Raw genomic sequence first — 17,100 nt, forward strand, 5'->3', positions numbered from 1 at the left:
TGAAGCACATTCTGACATCTTCTGACAGTTACCTGCCAAGAGCGGATCTTCACGGGGTTTCCCAGTGTTGTAATCAGTGTGGGCTTGGAGGTATGCGGGACATGGTAAACTGTGAGTTGGTTGACCCAGTACTCATAGAGTGTTGCACGGTACTGGCCCTGGAGAGAGGTAAAACGTAAGGCCACCACACCGGGCACACAGCATTCTCTTCCCCTCTTGCTACAACCCTGCATGCAGAAGTCAGACCTCCGATGAGGAGCTAGGCGTTAGGGACACTTCAGACCTGCTTGGATCCTACAAACCTCGGACCCTTGTCTATGAAATGAGTCATGCCTGCAATGTCTTCTCAAAGAATGGCTCTGAGGATGAAATGGGGGCACATGATGAAGCATTTGAGAGTATTGTCTAGCCTCGGCGCACATGTGTGAGCCTTTATCTACTTCCAATTGGGGCTCTGCTGACTCATGTGCACAGCTGTGTGCCTGCTCAGGACCTGTATGCTGCAATGAGGGAAGGAAGGAAAGTCCACAGTCGCCCTCACAGAGGTAAGGTCTCAAGGGAGGGTCTCTGTGGGATAAAGCGGGGGGTGGGGGATTCTTTACCGTGAAGGGGCCCAGGTAGGCCACAAAGCCAGCAGCCACCAGCACATCACCAAAAATGTTGTCAAGCATGTTCTCCAGATTCTCCACGGTCTCCTGCCAGCGAACCTTTTCGTCTGCTAGCCCGTTGATGAGCTGTAGAAGCAGACTTGTGGAGTGGGCTCTGGGAGGCTGGGACTATTTCTGCCCATTGTGATCCCACCCATAGGTTGCTAAAAAGGGGGCGGGGAGAGCCAACCCACACTTGCTCCTCACCACAGAGTCCTCCTCTTCCCCGGTGGGCCCACCTGCCCGCGGGCTGTGGAGGAGGGGGCGCGCACCTTGTCAGCTCTGCCGAGGCGCTGTTCACACTGCTCACACTTCATCTCCAGCTCCTCCTTCTTGGCCACACACTCTCGGTACTTGGCCTGCATGGTGGCGATGCCATCTTCTACTTCGTGCAGGTGGTGCTTCGCCTCTTCTAGTATCCGCTGGGTCACTTCCAGGTCATCCTGGGCTTCTCGCAAGGCTTGCTGCAGACAGAAAGAGAGCCAGCTCATAGCCAGTACCTGGGTAGGGGAGCCAGGCCCCACCAGCTCTGTATAGTCCTCACCCGTTTGGGCTCCACGGCCTTGGCTACAAAATGGTACTTGTGCATGGCGCGCACCCACTGGCAGATAGACGTGCAGGCTTTGGACACCTTGGCAATGGCAGCTGGCTGGAACTCCTCATTGTCAATATATGGCTGGATGGCTTTGATAACTGCTTCCCCAATGTTGTCCTGAGGCAGAAATCACTGAGCTCAGGACACTGTTTCCTAAGAGGGACAACTCAGATCCTGTTTCCCTGTATCTCAGGGGCTGCAGAACCTCTCACACTCACGCTCTGTCCCACCTGAGTCCAACTGTTGGTGATGGGCCTGGGATCCTGTACGGCTAGCCGGCTCTCAGAGGCCAGGGCTAAGGCAAGCCCAGGAAAACAGAACTCAGGCTGTGAGGCATCCTGGACTAGATGCCTCTCTAAGAAGGGTGTCTCCAGTCCTGTTCATGTAGGCCAGGCAAGTGGCACTCAGTGAATTTCTGAATTGGAGAAGGGTTTCCCTGAAGGGGTTCTGGCTTCCAGGCTGACCTAACCATGGCACAGTCCAAGAGGGCAGATAGATCCCCTTGGACTGAAAATCTCAAATGGATAGACATCCAGAGACCCTAGAGGCAGCCAGCAGAAGCTGAGGCTCCCCAGGCAGGGAGATTAATACAGAGCAGGGGGTGAACCTCGTGACTAGGACAGGAAGATATCTCCAAGTTGTGGAGCTTTGGAGTGACTGTCATGAGTGCCGGCAGGGCCTCATGACATCCTGCAGGCACAGAAACCTGCCCTGCTTTCAGTATCCTCAGTGGACTTCTGTTGGGGAAGGGAATGTTGTCATCCCACCTGACAACTCCTTGGGTAGACTCCATGTCCAGTGACCGTGGACAGCTCTATGTCCCCACCATGGGCATGTATGTTCTAACTGCTGGTGGGGCAGGCAGTGGCAGAACAGAGCATGGCACCTGAAGACACTGCTGATGGGTACTTTGTCAGCTCCAACCGTTCTGCTGTGTCCCACCCCCTGGCTTGCCCACGTGCTTAGTGTGGTCACCTTGTCAAACTTGAAGAGGCTTTCAAGGAAGCGGCCTGGGTCTTGCAGCAACCCTTTGCCTGGTTCCCAGTAGTCATCCACTTTGGAGCCTGGCTTCTCTCCTGGTACCTTCTTGGGCTTGATGCCCTTCATGATGCACACAGCTTCTATGACCAGCTTCACTCCTGGGGGTGGGCGCTGCATGGCACGCACCTATGGGCCATGCCGAGAGGTATACAAGGGGAAGGTCCTACCTTTGGGCAAGGCGGGCCCACCAACCAAGTCTTTACTGCCACAGGACCTAGGGCGTTGGGACTGCCTGGTGTTGGCACCAGGAAAGTGGGACAAGCAGCAAGGATCTGGCCCTCATTCTGCTACCCCCCCCCCGTTGGTACACAGTCACCAAAAGATGTGCAAAAGGTGGGCATGGGGACACCATTAGGACCTAAGAGGACACAGAAAGGGATATGACAGTGAGTGCGAGGAGATGCTTGGCTGCCCACCTCGGTTACATCATTCTTGTTGAGGTTTCGAAGGCTGGCCAGGGCTGCATCCAGGGCCGGCAGGGCCTCATCCAAATCCTTCTGAGCATCATCGGCAATAGCTTGGGCCTTATTGGCCTTCTCATTGGCCTTAATCTCCTCTGCCTGCACTGATTTCCGGGTCTCCTCAGCTATGGCTGTGTCCACCTGGGGGTGGGAGACAGGGCATCCAGTGAGTGGCTAGCAGCAAGGGCAGGAATACCAACCCCCCTCTTTCCGAGGGCTTAGATATCCACCCTTTCCAAGAGCCTCTTAGTTGCAGTAGGTTGCTGAGACCCGGGAAGTCTAGGAGGTCCTCCCACACATCTCCAGGGCCACAACAAGCTTTCCAGGTTTGGGCATTCCAGCCCTACAGGCTGCCCACACTGCCATCTGTGCACGATGCGAAGATGCACCTCCCCATTTCTTCAGGGAACATTTTGTAATCCTCTGACTCTGTAGACCAGGACCCCTGAATAGTGGAAGAAAGCTGTCATGCTAATGGTGGTCTGTGTTGGGAGGACAGAACCCTCGATGTAAACCCTGATTCCAGGCGACATCTGCACGTCGGCTTGTGCCAGTTCTGCCGCTCAGTCCAAGTTGTGACATCATCAGTGCCTGGCCTTTTAGGATTCATCTACCTCGCTTTTCATAGATGCCCTGCCAAAGGAGTACCGCCTGGCTTAACGTGTTAATAATTCAGCCTAAGTTATCTGCCAGGTAAATGAGCACCCAGTGAATTAGGAAACTGAAGTGTGAAAGCCAGGGGCTAGCCATTCGATGTTTGAGCATCCTCACATAGGACCAGAGAGGAGGTGGGCTCAGGAGCTCTCTGTGAGCTGCCCAACCTTGATCTGGTCCATGGTGAGCATGGTGTCCTTGGCAGCTTCTTCCAGCAGGGGGCGCATAATCTCCAGCTCCTCCTGCATCTTGGCCACATCCTCAGAAGTGCGCAACAGCTGAGTTTGAGAGCAGAGAAAACAATACAAAACCAAACCCAGTGTTACAGGGACTAGAGAGACTCCAGGACTTAGGGTTCTGAGGCTAGGGTCCTGCTGAATCACCTCCCCTTGTGGCCCCCAGGTTGCTCAGTGGTTTCTAAGGAGGCCGCCTCACTCCCTGAGAAGTTGGGGGTGCCTCTGTTTGCTCTCACCCTTCACTGATAATTTTTATTTATTTTTTTTCACTGAGAAGGAAGTCACCCTTTTCAGCACTTTGGGCTATACAGTTTGAAATGCCAGGTCACCTTGGCATCAAAGACTGCTGAGACCCAACCCAGGGACCTAGCCTCTGTCCTTGGGCCTTCCTCAGCCCTACCTTGTCAAGGCCACTCTTCATGCGGTTTTTGGCAGTCTTCAGTTCCATTTTCTTCTGCCCAATGAGGATGGAGAAAATATTGAGCAGCTCCAAATAGCTCTTGGGGGTCACGTAGTTGTGGCGGGCCAGCTCTGCGAGGTACTCAACACATTTCCTGGCCACTGACTGGTGGATCAATACGCAAACCTGAATCTGTGGAGGTGGAGATCATGGATACTTGTAGTGCTTCAGCAAAGACCAGGTACCAGGTACCCACAAAGCTACTGTGTCCTGGTCCCGAGGAAAGGGCCACATCACAACTATACCTCAAGTAAATGGTTTCCTAAGGTCCCCATGACCTCCAGGCCCAGGTACCCTTTTTTCTTTTCTTTCTCTTTCTTTCTTTCTTTCTTTCTTTCTTTCTTTCTTTCTTTCTTTCTTTCTTTCTTTCTTTCTTTCTTTCCTTCCTTCCTTCCTTCCTTCCTTNTTCCTTCCTTCTTTCTTTCTTTCTTTCTTTCTTTCTTTCTTTCTTTCTTTCTTTCTTTTAGATTTATTTTATTTTATTTATATGAGCACACTGTAGCTGTCTTCAGACACACCAGAAGAGGGCATCAGATCCCATTACAGATGGTTGTGAGCCATCATGTGGTTGTTGGGAATTGAACTCAGGACCTCTAGAAGAGCAGTCAGTGCTCTTAACTGCTGAGCCATCTCTCCAGCCCCTAGGCAACCTTTTATGTAGATGAAAAGCCCAAGGCCCATACTAGTCAAGAACAGACCTGGCCTTGACTGTGGACCCAAGTGTCTCCCAGCCATGGTCCAGGGCTCTTGGCATAGCTCTGTGAGCTGCCTCCCTCTGGAAGGCCTAAGATGGTGTCCCCTCAGAGGTTGGGTCTAAGCCAGGGAAACATTGGCTTCATCTTAGCTCTTAGACCTCAGAGGGCCAGCTCTCTGAGACTGAACAGGACAAATCTGGCTGATCCTATCTGCAATCTTTAAAGAGGTGTCGGGGCCCTTGGAAGAAGGGGGTGCTAACCATCCGTAGGACACTCTGGGTCACCATGTGACTCATGGCCTTGTTTCGCACAGGGGAGAACTGAGGCATCGTCAGATAATAACATCTCAACAACCCTCTGCTGGCAGGGCAGGCTTCAGTGACCCCGAGCCTCTGTTAAGTGAGGCATTTCTCCCCAGGAGACTGCTTCTTACCACAATACCTACCAGCCCCTGAATTACGTCATCTGAACATTCCAGTTCTGGGATCTCACTCAGGAACATGGTGGCCACAGATTTCAGGGCCTCTGCTGGCCACTCGTTAAACCAGTCAATGGTACAGCAGTTGACGAGTGAGGGGAACTGCCTCAGGCGAGCTCGGAAGACCTCTCCAATGGGACTGAGAGAGAAGGATCCACATGAGGCCTAGCAACCCTGACTCAAGCACTCAGCCCTCAGGGCCTGTCTATAGTAGCCAGCCCAAACCAACCTAGTGGTCCTGTCTGAATGGCATGGTGGCCAGGCCTGGGGCCACTTTTCATTTCAGAAGTACCCTCTCACACATATCCCTGAGGCCCCCGTGTGGCTCGGTGACAAGTCCCTGTACCTCATGCACAACACCATGTGGATGTTGCTACGCACACGTCCAGTATAGGCAGCCATGAGATTGGCTTTGGTAGGCTGCAGGCCCTGCTCCTGTATGTAGGGCCGCATGGTATTGACGATCTGGTCTTGCTCATCTGCACTATAGATGTTGGGGATGTCACCCGAGTTCAGGACGTTGTTAATGTCCTCTAGGAAGGACTCATTCTTGATCTGGAGAAGGACAAGGGGTAGGAGCTAAACTTTTATGAAAGTTCCCTATGTATCACATCCTATGAACAGTCTTCTCCGACCTTTGTAGTAGCCCCATATAGAAATTATACCAAGGTCACGTCCTGGACTTACACTCAGATCTGCCCCATTGTGGGGTTCTGAGTATGACCCATGGGCTGTGGCAGGGCCCCGGCGTCGGGGTGGTGGTATATAGTCTTCCTGATCCTTTTCTAGCTTTCCTCCAGGCCTTATTTTACTTCAGGAAGAAACCATGGCCACTGACAGAGGCGTCTGGCCTGTGTTAGAGGGAAACCTCACTTTCTTGACTGTATGAAAGGGTTGGACAGGTCTAGGAGGGGGGGAACGTGTCTAGGGTTGGGGCATGATCGTGGAGCTCTTGATATAACCTGTACAGCCAATCAGGTTTAAGTGCTGTCCTTTTTGTCTTGTGGCCTTTCTACTCAGAGACCTGGAAAGAGGCCTTATGCTCCCCCAAAGTGGGGTTATGGGTTTCCTATACCTCGGGAACAAATTACTTGTGGTCCTTAAGGTAGGAAGCCATTGAGCTATGAGTACTGTGTTATAGTACCAAAGTGCTGCTTTCCTCTAGGTAGGAAGCCATTGAGCTATGAGTACTGTGTTANTGAGTACTGTGTTATAGTACCAAAGTGCTGCTTTCCTCTAGGTAGGAAGCCATTGAGCTATGAGTACTGTGTTATAGTAACACAGTGCTGCTTTCCTCTTGGAGCATGGTAAGGGTCTCTGCTTCCCCTTAACCTTGAGAGACTGGGTTTGGTTCCTCTCTTGATCGGCCTCGTCATAATCCCACCTGGTCCTAATATCTAGGGAGTTGAGCACACAGGACTGAGCACCCTATAGGATACCATTGGGAATGCTCAGTGTTCAGCCCACCCTGAGCCCTGCCCACTACGGTGGTGGGTGCACCTGAGTGTCTGAGAACAGGAAGGTGATGGGCAGGTTCTGCAGGCCAGCCTTGAGCAGAACCTTCTTGACATCTTCGCGCCACTCAGACATGCCGTAGTTCTTGGACAGCTCAATCTGGAAGCACTCATACTCGGCCCTGGAGGCGGGAGTTTGAGTCAAGGTGTGCCAGAGGCCTGGAGCCAAGCAATGATGGGTCGTGGGTGTTCATTAGCCGCCCCCCCCCCCTCCGCTAGCCACCTAGTGTTTTGTTCCTATCCAGGGTGGACTTGTAGCTTCCCCAGGCCCTGCACCCGCACTCTTGTTTCCTGACCTTTGCCTACTATTCCTATGGCCTAGAATCCTGTCCCTTCCTCCACCTGCACTCCAGGACTGGATTCTGAAAGCAGGCCCCATGGGTCTCTCTTGCTGCTAGGCATTTTTCTGGATGCTTTCCTCTAACCTCCCTCCCATAGCACCACAGGGTACTGTGGCTGCCTCTTCTTGAGGTCCAGGTCCCATCGGCAGCTCTTCTAGAACCTCATGGACCGAGTAGGTTTATGTCGGGGCAACACCAGGATTCTACCACGGTGGAAGGCATCTGTTATAAACAGTCGGCCGCATGCCACCCACTGCCCACCATGATCCCTTACATGTGGGAGGCCAGCCGAGTGAGGGAGCTGCGGCCACTGCCGCCCACACCCAACAGGAGCGCATTGCCCAGAGCCTGGCGCAGCGTCCGGCTGATGCGGCAGATATGGCTCATGGCATCCACGAAGAGGACCAGCCTCAGTTTGGCCGTGTTGATCTGGTTGTAGTCCTCCATGTACTCCTCAATCACTTGCATCATCTAGGCACATGGGGGTGGAGGGGAGTGGCAGGCTCTGCTCCATGGAGGGGTCTCCCAGTTCCCCACCTCTCTCTGTTCAAACCCAGAAATGTCGATGATTGACCACTCTGTGACCTGGCCAGTTGCAGATTTTCTCCTGTGGGCTTGAACCTTGTATATCTTCAGGTGCAGCTGAGCTGGCTCAGGTCCGGCATGTGACATCCTGAGAGAGCCCTATGCAGATGCCAGCTCTCCCCAGCCAAGTCTCCAAACTCTAATAAGTCCCAGCCCCCACCCCCGTTGTGGACATACTAGGATATCTTATCTCCCGTTGCTTCATGAGGAAACTGTAACTCTCTCTGTTCATAAGTCCTCAGTAAGCGCCTCGGGCCCATCACCTCTTGCTGCTTTCTTTGGATTCTACCCAGCTCTACCTAGGAAGTGTTTGGGGGAGGCCCTCGTAGGAATCCCATGTCACGGGTTTTGTGGCAGCTCTCACTATAGATAGGTTCAGTAGTCGGGACACTGGAATGCTGAGTACCAGGCCCTCTTTGACAGAGAGTTGGCCACGGCTAGTTCTGTTCCCTGTGCATGGAAGGAATGCTGGCTTACGTGGGCCTGGGGTCTTATGCTTATCCTATGTAGAGTTTCAGACTCTCTCAGCCCTATATTTGGTGTTCTCTGGATTCCAGGGGATAAAGAACCAGAGTAGAGCGCCAACTCACCTTACTCTCACTGGTGATGAGTTCATAGGACTTTACATCTGAGCCTGGTGACATGAAGTCCCCATAAAGAATGGGTTGGAAGGGACAGACTTTGTTGAAGGCCACCCCCAACTCCTCCATCTGGGTTTCAAGGAGATCATCAAACCAGCTGCGGTCTTCCTCATTCACCAGGCGGTCACGGAACACACGGCAGTTCTCATGGTACCACAGCCGCAGCAGCTGCACCTTGTCCTGAGAGTACCCAGTGTCAGGGCCGGTCTGGGTCCCTGGCCCGAGGTCATCATTTGAAGTGCCAGGGAAGGCAGAGTACCAGGGCTAGGAGCACGGCTCCTGGGACTGGTCTCCTGCCTTTGATTTAGAGCTAGAGCCGCAGGCGGGAACTGCTGGGAGACGTGCCTCTGCACAACTGAAGGCAACGTGGATGGCAGAGTATTCTGAGCCTCCCTATCCCCAGCTCCCAGGGCCCACTAGGCACCAGGACTAGCAGCTGCATATTCCAAAGTCATCACTCCACTCCCCTCTCTTCTAAACCTCTGAACTCCAAGCCTGGGAAGGAGACCTCACTTTCCTTATTCTTCTCCGACAACCTCTAACTGCTCGGCAAGCCCCACCAAGTCTCTCTGTGTTTAGATCCACTGCCCGCGCTGTTTCAGCTTCCATGACTCTTCACCAGGGTACCTGGGCACACTAAGGAAGTTCCAGACTTTTCTCCTAACTCATTGACTATGAGCTCGGCAAGGGCAGAACCAACTTTTGTCTTATTCACCTCCCCTTCCTAGGGCCAGCCACACTTGGGTTGTGTAGGCTGTGGCCCCATGTGGTTCTCCATCTGAGCTCTCTGCGGGTCCCAGCCTGTACATTCTGGCTCCTGTGTGTCCCGCTGCCCACTCCTCATATTTCCACATGCTTAGTTTCCAAAGGCACCTTGTGTGTCTTCACCCAAGTCTTCTTAAACAGAAGGCCTTTACTAGACATCCCCCTGCCTCCTTGCCTTCTCCTGGCTTGTTCTTTTCGTGACCTCATCCTGGTCACAATTTTGGACATGAGTTTGGCTCACAAGATAGGCTTAGATACATGGAGGTCAGGCTCTGGTGTGCCTGACCTTTATGTCCTAGTCTCTTCAGGGCCTGGCTACATTAGGGTTAGAGACTGAAGGCTTAAACTTGGGAGATGTCTAGAGAGGATGGCAAGGGCAACAGGGGCATGAGGTGGGCCTGGCAGATACTCACCTCAACCTTAGATGGTTCGGCCATGAGCATTCCCTGGAAGACTTTGGACAAGTCCCTCAGGTTAAAGGTGTAGTGGGACTTGGCTGGTGTGGGCAGCAGCTGGGAGGTGATGATACCGTAGACATTGATGGTGGCATCCACGAGGGGCTCCGTCAAATCATCGATGTTGGGGGCCCCAGCTGTGGGACAGGAGCGTGGGCTGGGTCACACAGACAGCTCCCAGCTCTGCTCCTTTGACCCCCACCCCCCAGCGCCTATCCCATAGCCTTAGGCTTGGGTTCCATATTTGTTCCAGCCCCTCTAGATGCTTCCTTCTTTGGAAGGCCTTCCTGATGTCCCTACCTTAGAATGGGGATTTCTTGTTCTCTGTGCCCTAAAATTACCCCCACATTCCTGACTACTAGCCACACACAGGGCACTAAGATGCAGTCACAGAGCTGTGGTCATGAATGGGCTTAGGACTGGGGGAGCCCTCCCTGCCTTGCCTCGTGAGCCTATGGTCAGACCTGAACATGGCAATGCCGAGTCACACATAGGTCTACAGGCTTCAGGAGTGACCTAGTGGGTGTAGGGTGATCTGGACCTCAGGCTCGACCCTGTGGGCTCACTACCCCTCTGTCAGGTTGCTAAAGCTCCATCTGACTTTTATCACCACCATGTGCTGGCTCCATGAAAAAAATACCCCTGTCTCCATGTGGAGCTAAACTCTGAGTGTGGGAATGTGGGGTCCCGGGAGGACTCAGAAGGGACAAAGGGTCAGGAGACGAAGCATATTCCAGGTGATGAGCAAGAGGTTGATGCACACAGATGCCTCTCACCCTTGGCAAGCCTTGTCCTGGAAATGGATGCCAAGGAGACAGCAACCAGGTGGAAAATGCTACGGAGAGACTTGGCAGCAAGAGGGAAGTTTAGGAAACCTCAAAGTCAGGCTTTGGAGTGAGCCCAGAAATGCTGGGGGACATCCCCCCTGAGAAGGGAGACATTTGAGCTGAGATCAAGAAGTGAGATTGCAGTGTGTCCAGGCAGAGGGGCCCACAAGAGCAAACGCCTGGAGACAGGAGATAAAGGACCAATGGGAGAGGCTGACTGGGAGATGTGATGTGCGGTGTGAGGCATGGACACTTTTCCCGTCACTGTTCCTTGGCTACGGCAATTGACCAGAAGGGGAGCGTTGATCTTATTATACTTTTGGTGCTATGTATTTTTTGAGATGGGGTCTTGCCCATGGTAGTCTTAAGCTTGTGGACTGAAATGACCCCCCTCCTACCTTGGCCTCCTGAGTAGCTAGGAATATAGGCAGGTGTATGAGCATTTTAACAGGTCCCTCTAGCTGCCGAACGGGGAGGATGCATCATTGCTAAGTGGAGGCAGAGTGAATCGACCAGGGGAGGGGCTGTCCCAGTGATTGGGTGAATGAGGACAGGACGGCGAGCTGACTGAGGACAGACCATGTGGAGATTGTCAAGGGATCTCCTGACGGTTGTCAGATGGCATGAGAGGAAGATGATGACCGTGAAGTTCTTGTCATGAGCATCTGGAAGGATGGAGCTGCCAGCTTGACTGGACATCAGAAACTTGGATGTGGACAGGTTCAATCTGAGATACACAGAGGGTACATGAGAAAGGTGGAGTCTGATGTGTAGGGGAGATGTGTGGGCTGAGGGTGGGAACTTGGATGTGGGTGACATAAAGATGACTCTATATTTGAGCCAGGATGAGACTGTCTGAGGACTGTGTATTTAAGAGGGAAAGGGGCCAGAGGTCAGTGTCTAGGTAGTCCACAATGGGGCACCTAGTGTGATAGTTTGTGTTTGAAGCGGCTCCCTGCAAAAGCTTGTGATTTGAAAGCTTGGTCCCTAGCTGATGGATGTGATCATTGAGAGACAAGTGGATCATGAACATACTAAACTCATCAATAGGCTAATTCAAAGACAAATGGGGTTCACAGTGAATCTGTGAAGGACGTGGGCCTAGCTGGAGGAAGAAGACAGCTTGGAGAGTATCTCTGAAGACTCCATGGCCCCAGCATCCTCCCGTCTGTCTCTGCTTCCTGGATGCCACCAAGTTTGCTTTACCATGCTTCCTGCTGTCGTGGAGTTTTTCTCACCACAGACCCAGAGCACCAGAGCAAGCCAATCAGAGATGAAACTTTCAAATCAGCAAACAAAAAGAAACTGTTCCTTCCTTAGGCTATTTTTTTTTCAGAGCAACACAACACTGACTGATACACCCAGGAAGGAGAAGGGCCTGGGAGAATGGGCTGTTCGCAGAGTGGATGAGGCCTGAGAGCTGACTGTTGGCATGGCTTCCATCTCATCACTGTGGTCAGCAGAGGAGGAGGTAACTCAGTGGGAGACAGGAGGGATGTGGGTGTGTCAGAGGGAAAGCGTTCTGGAGCAGTTTTGTTATAAAGCTAAGCAGAAAAGTGAGGCAGTGGGGGAAGGAGGGATCTGGGGGGCAGAGATAATTTGTTTAGATTAATTAAGACAGGAGAAACCTGGGTGTGCTTATCTGTTTTTGTTTTGTTTTTAGAACAGTGTCTCACTATGTAGTTATGGCTGCCTTCAAACTTATCATGTAGGCCAGTAGATCAGGCTGGCCTCAAATTCACAGAGATCTGCCTGCCATTGCCTCTTGAGTGCTGGAATTAAAGACATATACCACCATGCCCCACAGCATCTTTATGTGTTGACAGAGTGGCCCAGTAGAACAGAAAAATACTGCTAGTGGGGGCTCTGTGACTCCCATCCTCATTTGGATGTGACTCTCATCCAAAGAGGAGAAGCCAGTCGTGCACTAGAATAGGAAGTTCCCTCCTAGTCAAGGTGACCGGAGCCACGGGGAGATGCCTGTCACGCTGTGATACAGATCCTGAGGCCCAGAGAGAGAGCTTGGCAACCTCTATCAGCTGAGAGGAAGAGAGGGAAGAGGTGGGCACCAAGACAGGACAGAACCTGACGTGGCCCTGAAGTGATGACTGAGAGATTAGAGCTGCCTGAGGCTGTCACAGAGAGATGCCTGCCTCCTGGCTGCAAATCACCCGTTTTCCTGCTGGTGCCTGCTCCCCGGAGAAGCAGGCTTCTCTTCACTATGGCTCTTTTAGACTGCGGAATTTGTTGGCTCCATTTCTTCATTCACTCCTCTTTCGATCCTGCCACGAGTGTGACACTGAGCTAGGCACCATGGGATGAAGTGGCTCCACGCGTGGTACTGGAGCCTGAAGAGGGGCCGCGGCAGCGCCGACTTGTGCTCTGGCTCCAGATGAGCCCGAGGAGGACCCATTACGGTCCATGGTCCTAACCTTAACCTATCTAGCTGAAGCCAGAGTCCAGAGTTGCCCCCAGACTCGAGTCCCTTTCCTTCAAGATCCTCCCGGTTGCCAGTCGCACTTACGCACAGGCTCTCGGTAACTTTTCTCTCCAAGGAGTCCATCTGCAGGGTTGAGAGACAGAAATAAGGTTCAGAGTTAGGGGGGTCACTTGCTGCCCATCCAGGCCAGCTGAGGCCCAGTAGGAAGCTCCCGATGCCACTGCTTCCCACCCTTCATCAGAGAAATAGGCCCCTCCCCCCAGCTGTACGTGAGAGAGAGAGAGACCTGGCAGGGTAGCCCAGGCTTGACCTCCAGCTCCTTCCACCCAGCATTGTGCCAGTGGCGCTTCATGGACAGGGTGTACTGGGTGGGAGGTGGGCTGCTGGAGAAGCAGCATCCAGGGGGACTTTTCCCAAGCTCCAGGATGGAGCAGGGCTACTTTTCCCCCCTCTAGTCTTTCTAGGTTCTCCTGTTCTAGAAAAGTGGTGGTCATTCCACATGCGTGTGTGGAGATCCGTATCTATTACATATGCAATATGCAGATTTGTTGCACGGCTTTATTTTAGATGCTATGTGCCATATATTACTCAGAGTGACAGGTACTAATATTAGCGCCCATTGGTAAAGAAACCAAGGTTCAGAGAGGTTTGTGAGCTTGCCAGTTGTAACAGCAGAGTAAAGGCATAAAACTGGGGATGTAGTGAGTGACTCAGTCCCTTCTTCCTGCCCAGTGTGATTCAGCTGTCTCTGGTGTGACAACTAGCTCGGCCTTTGTCCATGGCCTCTCTTGGCCCAACCTGATTGATACTCACCCATCCAGCACCCCAGGATTATAGAGAAGATGCGTTTCTTGCTGACTTCATCCATCTCAATAAACGACAGGTAGTTGAAGTGGCGTGTCAGCCTTGGAGTGATAGCATTCCTGCCTCCCCCCGGGGGACCCATGGCACAGACAAAGTTGATATCCACCAGGTTCTTGAAGGCTCCTGAGTGGGAGCAGGAAGTCAGAATCGCATGATCAAAAACATATGTCGAAACTGTAATTACTGGTGTGGAGAGAGCATAGAGCATTTGCATCCCCAGTATCCACATAAAAGCCAGGTAGGTGTCACAGTGTGTCTGCAATCCTAGAAACTCCGAGGTAGAGAGACAAGTGTCAGCTGGCTAGCTAGACAAGCTGAACCGGCAAGTTCCGGGCTCAGTGAGAGACCCTGCCTCAGTTACATGGACAGCAATCAAGGGAGATACCCAACATGAACCTGCAAACACACGTACTCACACTCATGCAAGCACATGTACATATATGCATGCAAAAATGTGATTTGCCAGTATAAAGAGACTGTGTTAACAGACGCTGAAAATTTTCTTTGACCTAACAGTCCCTTCCCTCATTTTAAGAGAAATTAAAATATTTTTTGTGGACTCCTAAAGTACTCCTGCATCTACTGTAGTCTTCACCCAGCACACACAGCCCACTACCCGCTGTCCCATGATACCACGCACCGATGACCTTTCGGTCATACCAGCCACCGTGGTCCATCCACTGGCGCAACAGCTCAATAGGTGGCTGGGCACCATATGTCTCCAGGGCAGGCATGTTCAGGTCGTCAATGAAGAAGATGAAGTTGCGCCCTAGGGGTGGCCCGAACACACCCTTTCGCCTGTGGGAGAAGCTGCGTGAGCCCAGCACCCATGGGCACCAGGTCCTCTGAGAATAAGAAGCAGCTGAATGGCTCCTCACTAAACTTTAGCCTCCTCCAAATTGCTAAAACTCATGACCAGCCCTCCATCTTGGGACATCTGGGACAAGCTGACCTCTATCTTAGGTCTTTAAATAGAGTCCTACTTCCCAGAAAGGTGGCTAAGTGCACAGCCCTGCCTTAGTGGCCAATGAAAGCCCCGCAGATAGACTAGACAGATCCTGAATGAGGCAAGGGAGATCTGAAAGGCAACCTAAGGTCCCCTGTGGGGCTTTCTGGTGCCTGCTGGGCCATTTCAGGCAAAGCCAGGAGCAGAATTAAGTGGGGAGGTGACACAGCAAAGTTGTGGCCATGGAAGGAACCAGAGGTGTCCTGCCTCTTGTCCAGTTTGCTGTCAATGAGGTCCTGGGTCTGGTTGGCTGAAGTGCGGGCTGAGAAGGTGAGGAAGTGGCTGATATACTCCAGTGGCAGGTACTTGAGAAGCTTGTTAGAGACTGTGAGTGTCTTCCCTGTGCCCGTCGGCCCGATACACAGCACCTGGTGGCATGGTGAGCAGGAATGTGGGACACACACAGAGTGCATGCAGAGGGAGCCACCAATTTGTTGGTGTGCAAGACTAGCCCTAACCTGAGCCTCAGGTGGGCAGGGACAGGGCACGATGGAACACTCACAGGCTTGTGGTTGGTGATCAGCATGCCCAGCAGGTAGGACATCTGCACGGTGTCCATGGTGGGCACAATGATGTTGCAGTAGTTGGTGTCTGGCATCATGGTGAATGGAGCCGAGTAGTCCATCCACTTTACCCAGGCAACCTGGAATCACATCTGGTTCAGGATGGGTCTGAAATCCCTTCTCACTCTTGGCTGTGGCCCCACAGCAGGAGGAAGAGGTATTGTCCCGCTGGGCGTTGGCAAGAACATCAGGGGAACAGCTACTTCTGACAGAGACAGCGATTCCTGTCATCTGCTCTTTACATGGGATGGCAGGCTCCCACTACAAACTGCCAGGAATGGGGGTTCTCTGAACACAGCCTAGAAGTAGGGGCTACCTGACTGCAGTTGCTGAGGTGGCAGCCTTCCTACACACAGCCAGTCCCTAGGTCTTGGCAAGAAGATGCTCTGGGAACTGAATAGCCCAGAATGCAAAGGTGCTCACTTTATTTTTAGGCTAACTAAGGGGTTGGGGACACCAGAACCCAGGACACTGACAGCTGGATGCTAGAGGCCATCTGGTACTGTCTCCTGACTGTTCCTGCCTCATAATTTCCCTCTCCCATGACCCTTGCAAAACTCCTTCAACGGAGGTGTCAGTATGGCCAAAGCAACGTGTCCCATTTGTGGCTGTTCTGACGATTAGACCCTTGAGAATGCTCTCAAAGCTCCACAGCAGGACTCTACATAGTGACTCTGTCACCTCCTCTGGGTCTTGAGGGCCCTGACCCTGGAATAATGGTGAACTCAAGAGCCCTGATTGGCTGGTAGTTAAGATGGGGACACTAAAGCAGGGTGCCAGACATGCTCCTGGCCCTTAGGGAGCTAGGTTTCAGGGAAAAAATGGGGGCTCTTAACTAGGAAAGAGGGCCAGCCCCTGGACTCAGCACTAGCATAGAAGAAACATTTGTCTGGGAAGCAAAGCAGATGGAGGCCTCCGAGCTCCGTGCTCAGGCTCAGCTCTCACACTGACTAGCTGACTATGAGAGTTTGGTGTCTCAGTTTCCATGTCTGAGAAATGAGCACAATCATAAACATCTGGTAGATTGCGAAGCTCCATGTGATGATGTCAACAGCCAACACCTCTGACCTGCTGGCTATCAGTGTGGCTTGTGGCCACTATTCATGGAGGGGAAAATCCCCACAGCCCAGCCAGGCTCTCCCCTCCCTCCTTCCTGGGCAGCCCCGTAGCTACCTGTTTGTTCTCCTCTTCTTCATCCTCATCATCCTCAGTGCTACTAATCCCTGCGTCATCCAGTCTGTAATCGTACACCAGCCCGTCTTCTGGGAAACCTAGTTGCACCTGTCGGGACCAAGACGAAGTCTGTGAGGCCAGGCAGGCTGTCTGCCATTGGCCCCGGGGACCCGGCCTGCTCTTTCCACCTCTTTACTTGTTCAAGCCTCATCTTCATTCTTAGCCACTGACTGAAGCTGAGGCGGCTGTTGTAGTCCCCTGTGGCACCTACACTCCACACCAGGGAGAAGATGAACCAGGGCTCTATCAGCTCTGGGATATGACTCAGCTTTTCAGAGGGTATCTTCTTGAGGCCCTGGGAACAGAGGGAACAGCTTTAGGCTAAGTGGGCAGATCACATAAGTTTTTGTTTCCCTGCAACACACTGGAGAGGGGAGGGGGATCATGATTCAGTACTTCCAGGGGGCAGGGGGAATCATGATTCAGTACTTCCAGGGGGGAAGGGGATCATGATTCAGTACTTCCAGGGGGGAGGGGGATCATGATTCAGTACTTCCAGGGGGGAGGGGGATCATGATTCAGTACTTCCAGGGGGGAGGGGGATCATGATTCAGTACTTCCAGGGGGGAAGGGGATCATGATTCAGTACTTCTAGGGGG

The 17,100-nt window shown here is 52.6% G+C and overlaps 1 protein-coding gene across 1 annotated transcript in view; it reads right to left on the reverse strand.

Annotated features, from left to right (window-relative positions):
- Positions 1–17,100, reverse strand: part of Dnah1 (dynein axonemal heavy chain 1) — a 64,174-nt gene that overhangs the window by 9,448 nt on the left and 37,626 nt on the right. The window contains exons 40-60 of the mRNA XM_021203042.2: positions 16,638–16,796; positions 16,442–16,549; positions 15,208–15,348; positions 14,913–15,073; positions 14,340–14,497; positions 13,649–13,822; positions 12,920–12,958; positions 9,527–9,705; positions 8,298–8,528; positions 7,397–7,593; positions 6,768–6,903; positions 5,614–5,822; positions 5,235–5,406; positions 4,035–4,226; positions 3,566–3,676; positions 2,700–2,885; positions 2,218–2,409; positions 1,192–1,359; positions 920–1,111; positions 603–734; positions 33–158 (exon numbers count right to left, since the gene is read on the reverse strand). Coding sequence (XP_021058701.1) covers positions 33–158; positions 603–734; positions 920–1,111; positions 1,192–1,359; positions 2,218–2,409; positions 2,700–2,885; positions 3,566–3,676; positions 4,035–4,226; positions 5,235–5,406; positions 5,614–5,822; positions 6,768–6,903; positions 7,397–7,593; positions 8,298–8,528; positions 9,527–9,705; positions 12,920–12,958; positions 13,649–13,822; positions 14,340–14,497; positions 14,913–15,073; positions 15,208–15,348; positions 16,442–16,549; positions 16,638–16,796 — 3,363 coding nt within the window. The remainder of the gene's footprint in view (positions 1–32; positions 159–602; positions 735–919; positions 1,112–1,191; positions 1,360–2,217; positions 2,410–2,699; positions 2,886–3,565; positions 3,677–4,034; positions 4,227–5,234; positions 5,407–5,613; positions 5,823–6,767; positions 6,904–7,396; positions 7,594–8,297; positions 8,529–9,526; positions 9,706–12,919; positions 12,959–13,648; positions 13,823–14,339; positions 14,498–14,912; positions 15,074–15,207; positions 15,349–16,441; positions 16,550–16,637; positions 16,797–17,100) is intronic.

Source organism: Mus pahari, chromosome 8, assembly GCF_900095145.1.
Source record: "Mus pahari chromosome 8, PAHARI_EIJ_v1.1, whole genome shotgun sequence".
Taxonomy (NCBI): Eukaryota; Metazoa; Chordata; class Mammalia; order Rodentia; family Muridae; genus Mus; species Mus pahari.